This window comes from Branchiostoma lanceolatum, chromosome 3 (assembly GCF_035083965.1).
Source record: "Branchiostoma lanceolatum isolate klBraLanc5 chromosome 3, klBraLanc5.hap2, whole genome shotgun sequence".
NCBI lineage: Eukaryota > Metazoa > Chordata > Leptocardii > Amphioxiformes > Branchiostomatidae > Branchiostoma > Branchiostoma lanceolatum.
In genome coordinates this window covers 22,400,949-22,412,844 of record NC_089724.1, presented here as the reverse complement: position 1 = coordinate 22,412,844, position 11,896 = coordinate 22,400,949, and the positions used below count along the sequence as shown (strand labels likewise).

General features: G+C 39.8%; 1 protein-coding gene across 4 annotated transcripts in view; it reads right to left on the bottom strand.

The window, feature by feature from the left end:
- Positions 1 to 4,325: 4,325 nt before the first annotated feature.
- The window catches only part of LOC136431058 (shootin-1-like), a 47,497-nt gene continuing 39,926 nt past the window's right edge, over positions 4,326 to 11,896 (bottom strand). For 2 of the 4 annotated variants that reach the window (XM_066422255.1, XM_066422258.1), the window contains 15 exons: positions 11,633 to 11,727; positions 11,162 to 11,297; positions 10,585 to 10,682; positions 10,035 to 10,116; positions 9,673 to 9,767; positions 9,327 to 9,473; positions 8,822 to 8,966; positions 8,398 to 8,562; positions 7,834 to 7,875; positions 7,343 to 7,360; positions 6,506 to 6,603; positions 6,130 to 6,192; positions 5,437 to 5,560; positions 4,889 to 5,049; positions 4,326 to 4,574 (listed from right to left, as the gene is read on the bottom strand). In XM_066422255.1, coding sequence (XP_066278352.1) covers positions 4,350 to 4,574; positions 4,889 to 5,049; positions 5,437 to 5,560; positions 6,130 to 6,192; positions 6,506 to 6,603; positions 7,343 to 7,360; positions 7,834 to 7,875; positions 8,398 to 8,562; positions 8,822 to 8,966; positions 9,327 to 9,473; positions 9,673 to 9,767; positions 10,035 to 10,116; positions 10,585 to 10,682; positions 11,162 to 11,297; positions 11,633 to 11,727 — 1,694 coding nt within the window. In that variant the 3' untranslated portion in view covers positions 4,326 to 4,349. The remainder of the gene's footprint in view (positions 4,575 to 4,888; positions 5,050 to 5,436; positions 5,561 to 6,129; positions 6,193 to 6,505; positions 6,604 to 7,342; positions 7,361 to 7,833; positions 7,876 to 8,397; positions 8,563 to 8,821; positions 8,967 to 9,326; positions 9,474 to 9,672; positions 9,768 to 10,034; positions 10,117 to 10,584; positions 10,683 to 11,161; positions 11,298 to 11,632; positions 11,728 to 11,896) is intronic. The other 2 variants (XM_066422256.1, XM_066422259.1) reach the window with 2 other exon arrangements.

Genomic DNA, 11,896 nt, shown 5'->3' with positions numbered 1-11,896 from the left:
CTTTGATACAAATAAAAATGGACGTTTGTCCCGACGGTCTTTCAGATCCTTTACAATGTTTCAAAAGCCATTTTCTTGATAAATATGTTGAGGACATAACTGGAATTCAAATTTCATCTACAACTTCTCCTCAGTGCAGGAATCTTGTGCAAATAATTTCAAAATATTCTTACCTATAATTCAAATAGTAGAACGCAAGGACCAATGCTCAAATGTGCAAAAGAATCGACGGTGTAAGAAACGGATTGTAAGAAGTACAAACTCATCAAAAATAGTAATCTATACAGGTGATTCAAGCATCAAAGGCAAAGATGAAAATGATAAAACTATGTAATTCAGCCTCTTGGTAATCGAAAGGGAGGACAACAAGATGGCTTTTCCTGATAATATTTTTATGTATAATGAAGGCGAGTCCATCTGATGGAAAGGGGGGGGGGGGGGTACATGTGTGCCGATATCATTACTCCGGGGAGGAGGATGACCTCCTTCTGGGAGTATTGGGAATGCATTTGTTTGCGCGTTCGCAGCTATTACTCACGATCCCGTTGTCGCATTGGTGTGTAACTTGGCATATCGTTTGCCTGGTTCGGCGTGGGGATGCACAATAGCTTTGTTACACCATAACTACTTTAAACGTCAATCCAATATCGTAATTGCACCCCTATAATTAATGCTATGTCCCACTGCCCTGCCATAGGGACCATGTTATAATCCGTTATGCATGACTGGAATACTTCAGGCAGATACGGGGTATAAATCTTCCTTACTTGCTGTGATCGTATAGTCACTGTTACATTGAAAAATAGACAACGTGCATCACCACACGCAACCTAGGAAACGATATACCAAGTTACATACCAATGCGGCAACGGGAATTGTGAGTTTTAGCTGCGAACATGTGCCGAGTGAGCTCCAGTCTGTGTATTAAGTATGCTGTGTCCCTCGCAACTCGCATACAGTATGTGCGCACGGGACGGACGATGTATTTTTACGCACAGCGTGAAAATGGCAAATCTCTGGACCTTCAAACTTACCACACTTGTAGTTTATAATACGGAGGCTGTGACAATGTAAAAAGTTTACACAGGGGATGAAAGATTGTTGAGAAATATCTCTCAGAAAAGTGCGCGCGCCAGTGTCACTTCCGGGTGGTTAGATCCGGTGACCTTTGACCTTCGTGAAATGTTACGATGATATAAATTAGCCTTTTTTATTGCAAATAGCTTGATAGCTATAGATCAGGCTGGCCTGCAATAAATTGTGGAAAGAGGATTTACTGCATATTTGTGATTTCTGATACATCTTAGTTGTAAGGCTGAATGGTTCGTTGATAATTGAAAAGGGGCCATCTAGATCTAACTTTGTGACTTTTCCCGGAATTTCTAGATCCCATCTGTGCCATGCTGTAAAACATACTTTTCAGCAGGTTGTCCACTCCTGTATTGAAAGAAAAAGATAAACAAACACTTTTTCTTTACTTGCTCTAAAACACTACTTGGACTGAGCAGAGATGCAATTTGTGTGGGTCAATACTTGTACATACTACAAATACTTCACGGAGAATTGTGTCCTACGGACTCTTGTTAGACTTTCAAATTGGTATGTTCAAAATATCAAAGAACATCACAAACTCAAGAAAGATGTGTATAAAAACAACTTTATTCACCTAATATAAAAAGCAAAAAAGCAGCACACACTAAAACATATTTCCAAACAAATTGACACCATCTTACTACCTTCCTCTTTTAAACAATCAATTAATGTAGTTTTTCATTCTGATAACACGCAGTCCCCAAGAAAGGTTTGGCTTTAAGTAGTTGTGGCACAACTTTGGTACACAAAAAAAGGTAAGTAGCTATTGCATTACCCAATTGGCCAAGGATCAGTAGTATTTCATATTCATTGTTTCCCAATAATAAAAAAAAACCTCACCAATCACTGGGAACCAAAAACTGGCATTAATGATGAACAGGTTTACATATCTCTAATGAGTTCTCTGCATGGAAAGAGTTTGGAAGGCACACGGACTATTCTTGGTGGCAAGTTCTATGACATCTAAAATTGTAGCAAGTGATATTCCCTGAGCTACAGTCGCAGTGAATCAAATATTGTAACTGTGCGATGTTGGCTCTGCATCTAAAGAAGAACAAACAAATTCTATATTAATTTCTTGCAAAACTAATGATTCATTCATATTGATTATCTGTCTTAATGTATTAAGTACCTTCGAATATGAATATGATGACATTTTCCAAACAATTAAGAAAATAATTTCATACTACATATTTTGAAAAAACGCATAGGCACACACAATAAATTCTAAAGTGCTGTTTACACTAAAGGCAGTTGCATTTTGCAGACACACTAAGGCTGTTCCTGTCTTGTAGTTGCCAACTAATGAACAGATATTATTATGATATGCTTAATTCACAAGAAAACATTCATAACTAGTTGTTCTACAGTTCAAAGAAATGTAGATACAAAATTATGCTAAAGAAAGAACTGAGTCCTGTCTCAGACTAAACATGATCATGACAAAGGCACTGTCAAGATTCCACATTCACAGTTCATAATAGATATATTTCTAAAACATGTTCATGTAGTACCACAAGTATGTTAGTTATGATTGGTTAAAACCTGACCAATGACATGGCACTGTTACCTTCTTACTGTGATTATTTGTTAAAAGCTGGCCAATCACAGGGCATGATTTCCACATCACTACAAAACAGTTGGACTACTCCATGCAGTTGTACTACTGCAAATAAGTTTTTTTTTCAAGTACCTCCTTGTTTCAAGTTTTGGAGTTGTCAAAGATGAAAACTGCACTTAAAAAGGTATTTTCAAATAGTTCTATGCCCTTTCAATTGTCAAAATTTTGTCTATCTTTGATGATCTTGTCTGCTTGGAATTTGGATGCTTCAGTGTCACCCTGGAACTTAACAGACTGGCAAAAACATTCTACGTAAAATTAGCTAACATCAATAATACAGTACAACATTCCGGTGCTGATGTGTTACAGTGATGTCAGGTTCATATCATATTTTCAGTTGAGTTTCGGGAAGTAAGAAAATTGCTATATTTACATGTCAATGCAGATATGAAGCTGAATATTCATACAATTGTTACAAAATTGATATCGCTTTGAGACAACAATATGTCTCCTCAGAGTGTATTTGATTCTCAACAGTGTGAAATGTTAATAGCTATCCATCCAATTTACATCCACCAGGTATTTCGAGATATTCCCACAGGGTGCCTACAACTTTTCTTTTCAAAATATATATATTGTGATTTCTCATTCCCTAACCAAGCCCAAAACACCCCAGAGTTCCCAACATTTTTGCTGTGCTGTCCATCCCTCCTAATTTTCTAACACTTTGTAACAATGGAAATTGCATTTTTCTGCTCATTTCACAAAAATATGATCTTTACAGGTACAAATGTTGGCAAGTGGATATAAGGCCACACCAATTTAATTTCTTGGTTAACGGATTTTTATTTTCCCACCAAAAAAAATTTTAGAAAAAAAAAATCATGAAAACATAAGGCTGGGCCAGCCTTCTGTTTTCATGATTTTTTGTCCTTAAATTTTTTTTTGGAAAATAAAAATCCGTTAACCAAGAAATTAAATTGGTGTGGTTTAAGAGAATATTGTAACAGTCGTTGCTGGAATTTTCGTCCCAAATCACAGGTTTACCATTGCATATATTGGGCCTAATGATCATGATAATAGTTGTAGCTGACAGTGATCTAGCCGGCACATCAACAAAATATGCCTTTGTTACAGGTTTCTGTTTGCATTTGGAGTGCAAGGAAGAAAGGTGATAGAAGTGCCCACTTTTGGCATCTTTTTATATTCTAGTAATTTTGAAGAGTCACTTTCCACCGGTCACTTAAAATTTGCAATGACGCTCGTAACTTGGAAAATCTAATTAACCTTAAGTGTCTGATCTCAACTTGTTGGTCACTGTAAAGCCTTACATGTCAACTGGAACATCATGCATCCCTCCACAACATGGTATCTTTATACCTCTTATTACTTTAATGCCCGGCTGTTGCAGTGATGTCTGACTTAAAAGTTAATTAGGTTTTCCAAACTGCCAGTGTCTGTCGAAATGTTAAGTGGCCAGTGTAACTAGAGATCTGTCAACACCATGCTAATGAGTTCAGAGTGCTGGACAGTGTTCCCTGCTTCAGCAATGTCATGGTTTGAATTCTACCAGATCTTCCAATTGATTCCATTCAAAATTTCATACAGGATCTGAAATTGTCACAAAAATATTTTTCTGTGGGAAATGTTCCCAGCAGGAATGTTATGATGATATTCAGTCGGGATGACCTCTTCATCATGCGTTTGTCTCTCCAAACTCCACAGGCTCATACAGGTTGTCCTCTGCACCACCTTGTCCCTCTGCACCATTCGCTGCTTCCGCGCTCTCTTTAGCCCCACCCTTAGGTACATTGTATGTCTCCTGGGCTGTGCTGTCCCCACCCTGGGGAGTGTTTGTGAGGCTGGTGGGGTTGTCCACATCTTGCTCCTGGCAGGGCCACTCTTGACTTTTCTGTTTGATCTGGAAGGGTGCAATTTTTGATCAGGAAAGACAAAAATCATGACTTGAAAAATGTTTATTACAGAATTGGGGTGATAACGTGATGAATTACTGCAAATCTTAAACAAACATTTCAAATTGGTGTGCCCCAAATCTGGATATACGACAGGTGGACATCAATGGCTTCTGCTGTCTTTTGATTGATACTTTCGCCAATACAAATGTAAATGCATATAAACACTCACAGCAGAAAGTGCCAAACAAATTAGAATTTTCCATGCTAGAATTGCAGATAATTGCATTATTTCCACGGTACTGAAAACCTTTCCACTCACAGTTTTGCTTTTGCGTGGAGATGGGATGGGCTTTGGTGATGGTTGGCCGGGAGAGACAGGACTTGGCAAGGCGCCGTCGGGTTTCGGTGTGACGGGCTCCTGTTCCTCTGCGATTGGTTCAGGTCTGATTGCAAGAGAGCGCTGGGATGGAAGAACTGGCTCTGTAAGAGAGTGGAAAAGAACAAAGATATCATTTGCTTTACAAAACACAAATGAAAAATACGCTAAAAAGAAAGCATATTTCAATCTGCAACTACAGCTGGACTATAAAAGATTTCTCGTTTGTCAGGATCCTAACTGCTTTGCTTAAAGTTTAGACAGCATGCAAATGAAAGAGTGTGCACGGTTTAAAAGGTACCGGTACTATTGTTTAACTCATGAGAATTGTTTCTGTAATAGAACCTTTTACTGCATTTTGTTTTATGTGAGCATATGTAAACATAGATAGAACAATTAGGATCTTAAATTGAAAAAAATTCTACATTATCTTAGCCTATCTTTAAGTACAGACCGGGCCCGATTGACTTTTGTAAGTTTTGAGTACGTACCAGATATCTTCCTGAGCGACATTTCCTGTGTCCTGTCTGTGATTTGCCTCCTCTTCTGCAGAGTTTTCATCAGTTCATTCTCCTCATGGACAGACTGGGGCCTGCCTGCTTGCTTTATAGTCCTCTGCAAATTCAAATATCAAGTTTTGCAATTTGTAAGGGTTTGTAGTGATCTATTACTGTATGATAAACATTTTTAGAGTTAAAATGATGTAAGAGAAACAAATCATGAAACCATGGAAATATTATAACTGCAATCAACTTGATATCTATGTTAGTAGGTCTACATAAGTCTGTCATTTCTGCACATATTTGTACATTTCACAGGGACTGAAGTAGCAGACCACAGGTAAAAAAGGAAGGAAATAGAGAAAAGGCAATAGAACTAAGAAAGTGGACTACAGTGCAAGAAGGACTGTTTGAAAGATAACTGTAACATACCCTTTTCTGCTTGCAGGTACGCAGGAGAGCAAGTGGAGAAAATATTGTTAAGCCAAGTACTGTGGTAACTTAGAAAGATGGAATCACAATACCTTTACAAAAGGTATACCGATTCCATGGTCCCAGTTGTTATGTGTTTACATGTACATCTAAATTGTTTCAAAGAAAAAATGTAATTCTGTCACCAAATATAACATTAAACTCCAAGAAAAAAGCTACATTTAAATCCCTACAAAGTCACACAAGACTCACCAACAAACTTGTCATCTCCTTAATGGCTGAATCCTTGTTTTCCTTCTCTTCCTCTTCTTCATCCTGAAAAGAAAACAGACCTGTACTGTGAACAAGTTGCAAGTGATATTAAGATTATAAAATTAGACTGTAAATGTAATGGCTATTGAATAAAAAGACTCTTTGTATGACACTATATATGGGACCCATGGTGGCTGTTTGGTTAACTTTCACCCCAGAACATAAACAGTAGCTTCCAAACAGTCACAAAAGATGTTGAAAATGTTTCTTAAATGAAAAAAGCAGTTATGATGGCTGCAGCAAAAAACTGTAATTTCAGCAATATTGGCCAAATTTGGGTTTATATCTTACATGCCCCATCAGCCCTAAGACTCACCCCAGATGTTCCGGTCAGTCTGGTTGGTCGAAGTTGCACCTTCCCTGACCTGATCCTGTCCATCATCTCTCGCATGGCGAGTTCTCTTGGGTCCAGTTCTGGGATCAGACACAGGTGAGACTGGTGGTTAATAGCTCACAGAAGTGTGTTGGACAGGGCCATATAACCTCCTTGGACAGGGCTTTGAAATTCAAGCTAAATGCTAATATGTTTCATGGAAATGTCTTCAATATGTTACCCCTGTCAAATCTTGCAGCATGAGATGAGATAATCATGTTCTCTTACAGATTTCTTTGACTATCATCTCTTGGATGGACTGAATCAAATCGAATAAAAGCTAGCAGAATTAGAATTTAGCAGCAGAACGCCTGATGGGTACCAAACCCATGATTCTAGGTGGAATTTGCCTAATGCCTGCAATATGTTAGCCCTACCGAATCTTGCAGCATGAGAAGAGACAATCATGTTCTCTTAGTTTCTCTGGCTATCATCTCTTGGATGGATTGAATCAAATCGAATAAAAGCTAGCAGAATCAGGATTTAGCAGCAGAGCGCCTGATGGGTATCAAACCCATGATTCTAGGTGGAACTATTTGCCTAATGTCTTCAATATGGTATCCCTGCCAAATCTCGCAGCATGAGATGAGACGATCATGTTCTCTTAGTTTCTTTGGCTATCATCTCTTGGATGGATTGAATCAAACAGAAAAAAAAACTAGCAGAGTATGAGATTCAGCAGCAGAATGGCTAATGGGATCGTACCCATTACTCTAGATGTGGTGCACTTTACTAGTCGACTGTGTCAGCAGGTGACACACCTGCACCAGGTGTACATACCTTTCTTGACAGGTGATCCTGACAGGTAGCATGGGACAGGAGGAGAAGGAATTGTGGATGAATTAGGGACTTATCACAGATCAGGTATCTAAGAAATATGTCAAGAGGACAAGCACCCTCCAAAAACTCCCCCTTGCAGCTTTGCTTTAAACTACAGCTTCTTCAAAAACGAACTGCAAATCATTGCATATTTGGCATAAATCAGGGATGCACTGATTCATGGTTTTTGTATTTACCAGTATTACACATTGGAACAGATCCTCATTTAATCTTTGGGTTCTTATCTACTTATCTTACTGGCATTTCAAGTGACGACACTGACGATGACTGCAGTTCAGATGCTTTATTCTGGCTTAATTCACAGCTAGTTGCAATCTGCCCTGCTGCCGGTCTCTATCTTTGAGGTGTTACGCAACAATGTTTGCAAAGCCACAGTAAGAGATGAAAAGAGACACACAGACATACACAAGCACTGAAGTTTGGACACAAACCTGTGCTGGTAGGGGTGGAGGATCCAGACCCAGACCCAGATCCTGGTGGAAGAGTAGGTCATGTGTACATGCATGTCAGTAAGGGATGTTAGTAGGTTCAGCAATGGGCAGACAGGGAATGAACTTCAGTGTACATCTGATACAAGCAGATGTACATGTCAGTCAGGGAAGAGCATCCAAAAGATAAGACAAAGACAGATAGGATGGTAGATACAGATATCAGTTGGTAATAAATACTAAGACAACAACTTTCTCGTCTTGACACTTAACAGTGTAAAATCCCTGTCTCTACCCTCCCACCTTCCATTTTACCAAAACTGACATAGCAAGGTTCTACTTTCTGCATTTCACTGCTTGTGTGACCTTTGCTCTTTTTGTCAGAGTAACCAAGACAGCACTGACTATGCTGAAACCTCTTCAAGTGCCTGTAACCTTGTACTTATTCTCTGTGATTATCAATCCTATGCTCCATTGTCCAATTACTGTTGAGCTAAGTCTTTGCTGGTTGTCACAAGGAACCTATAAGTAGGTGACTTCCCCCTCTTACTGCTACCAAACACTGACCTTTGCCATCCTTTCCTTTGGCCTGAGGCTTCTTCTTGTTGCCTCTCTGTCCCAGGATGCTGATCAGACTGCGGATGGGGTTGACAGGTGGAGGAGGGGGCGGTGGGAGAGGGGGTGGGGGAGGGGGAGGGATCGGCTGCATCAGCTTATCCTCCAGCTCCTTGACTAGAAAAGGAAGGAAATGTTTTTTTTTTTCAGTTTGTGGAACTTTCAACCCAATATCATGTTTGATGTAGTAGGTGGTCCACCAACCCCACCATGATTTGGAGCCATTCCAAGCACAAATCCATGTCCACCCATTTGACTGCAGCAGTCCAGGTAGGGCTACCATCACTAAATGTATTTAGTAGCATGCAACATGCCCTGCTGTGTGCTTCAACTAACACCTTTGACCTTCTCATATTCAGCATCGTGAAAAACTTACCTTGTTTCTCCAAAACCTTGACCTTCTCCTCTGCCTCCTGTGCTCTTTTCTCCTGCGACTCTGTCTCCTCCATCGCCAAGGTAACTTTCTTCTCCAGCTCCTCTACATCTGTTGCCGTGGTAATCTGCTCCTCCATCTCCTTTATCTGTGATGGAAAGATGTCTTGTTTAATTTGCTGTCACAACCAGTGATTTAAGCCCCCCACCCGATCAGTTTTCCTAGAACAGCCCTTAATAAAGTGAAAGTGATCTTGAACCAGTTTAGGTCACTGTAGAGCTTATCTTCCAATGGTTGTAATAAAGACAACAGATGCTGTCTACAGTATTTACAGATGCATTGTACAGTGGACCACAGCTTTACGTCCTGTCCTTGGCAGGCAGTAACATGCATGTCAGGTGAGCGACAACAGCCAGGATTTGAACTATACTACCAACCTCTTGATCCAGAGGCAGGGTCAGGAATGAAGAACAAGGATGAATGTAAAACTCTGAAAACCATAACCTACCTTCTGTTCATGTTCAAACCTCTCCTTCTCCAGTGATGTTGTCAGCTCTTCTACATCCTGTAGAGACTTCATCAGTCGTTCGTCTGCTGCTACTGACTGCATGACGATGACACTCTGTCTAGTCATGGCCTTCTGCTGACGCAACATCTGCAGACAAATTATTAACATGCATTGAGATTTAATCCTGGAGAAAGAACATCAGTCATTGGTTTGGGGAAGGAGTTGCAAGAAACGGGAAGGAAAATAGCTGTTTCAAGACACCCTTTTAACACTGGTATGATTTCATGATGCATGATCAATCTCTGTTTGGCATTTGGTTGTCAGGCAATAAATGATGAAAACTAACCTCTGCAGCATAGCTCTCTGCTCTTGTCCTGCAGCTCTTCTCCATGTCAAACTTGGACTTCAAGTCCTGGTACTCCCCCAGGGCTAGCACAGAAACTGCAAGGAAACAAACACTGAGTCAGCATGCCCCATGCTTATAATGTACATGTGTATATAGAAGAGAACAGAAAGCATTGTGAAAACAAGGCAATAAAAAGATACTGCTTTACAGAAATACTATCACTGAGGATGTATAGTAATGCTGCATTGTGTATATCGGGAATCACAGAAACAACACACACACACACACACACTAACACACACACACACACACACAATTTAAAAAAAATCGTAACTATCTTCCCTGGGTATTATTAAACTCACCTCTCTGAAACTTCTTGATGGTCTCCTCAAGAGCAACCTGTGACTTCTTTGTCTCCTCATGCTGTGTGCACTCCTCTACATACTGTAGTGGAAAAAGCACAATTTACATGCCTCACCAAATCTAACATTTACTAGCATAATTCCGCCAAGGTACATAATTATAATGCACTCCTGTATATCTTAACTGTGCATAGCTGGAGGGTGCTGCACTAGAGACCTCTCAAACCCACTGTTTTTCAAGGTGACAGATTTATGTAACCCGGCGGATTTGTTAACAGAGGCTATGATTATCATAAACATTACAATATATGATTCAGACTTTAACAGTCATCATTTAGTGGTATATCAAGTGTGGAATACTGTCATACAATTATTATTCATACAGAAGTATTATACAGTTTCATAGCAAAACATTTCACTGAACTCAGTCATCCTAAATTGTGTAAATATAATATTCTCGACACAACAACAGCTTAACAAGGCAAGCAGCACATTGGCTACCTTGTGAAGAAAATCACATCAGATTCTGAAACTGAAGAAGGTGAATGACCTGTTGGTTGATGACCCTGATGTCTTCTTCGGCCTTTTCCAGTTTCCTTTGAGTTCTGGACTGGAGTAGCTTCAGCTCAGACAACTCATCACTCAACTCTGCAGGGAAAATAACAAAGATGTTACATCTTCTTTTTCTTCTTCTTCTTAAAAACGTTAGAAGAGTGATGACTCCGGTAACCACCTATAGGTCCTCCTCCCTCAAACATGTCCAATAAAGTTTTCAGCACGTTAATTGTAATGACTCCCATTTTCAGCTGTGTTGCTATTCTTCTGCTCTTTCCTCAAAGGTATACTCTTCCTCCTTCTCCTCGGTTGACCCACTTCTCTTGCAGCCTTTCCATCAACGAAGTAGACGGAATATTTTTGTGCCTAGGCGAAGAGTTTGTCATCTGATTCAGTTCTGTACATTAGGGACTTCTCATTTCAATCAGCAACATCCAACAACAGGAAAGGATACTCAAGTTTTGATTTTAGCACAAGCCAACTTTTTCCACCTTTCTGCCCTATAATTTGTACCAAAGGCTCAGAGCATATTCAATTATGCATATAGTTAACCAACACAACTCAGAACTGACCTTTGTTCCTGGCATTGAGTCTTTCCACCTCGGAGTCGTCACCGTTCTCGAAGACAGGGATCTCCGGCAGCTGCCCTCCGTGCTGCTGAATGAACATCTGACTCGCTCTCTTCAGCTGCTTGTTCTGCTTCACAATCTGTTTCAAGGCAACCATATGGATTTGCTGATAACTGAACATGTCCGAATGTTTCTAAGGCCCAGTCTGTCCCAGTTACAAAGCAATACTTTCATTGGGAGTTTGCAAGTCCCCAGACAGAACCAGCTTCTCTTTTAGACCTATGACATTAGAGCAGCATGGCATAATACAAGGAACCACTGTCCAATATTTTAACACTGTCAGTACCCCAGGTTCAACATAATACAATATAAAGTTACATATTAGCTACAGTGAGTGAGAAACCTAACTAGAACATGGGGTTATATCTCAGCGTCTATAGTATCTGATTATCCAGGTATGTAGAGAATACATACATTAGCAGCATATTTCTCTGCCTCTTCCCTGCAGTTCTTCTCCACATCAAGGGTGGTCGTCACGTCCATGTACTCATCGTACACAGCCTCCGATACTGTAAGAAAAAAAATACTGAACTTAAAACGCTGCTTATGAAAGAACGAAAATACTGAATTATCAATTATCACATTACACGTTAAGACTGTATATAGACCACTGGTGTAGCAAAGATTGTAACAGCATAAATCATGAAAGTCCAATAAACTTTTTTCAAGTGATCTACC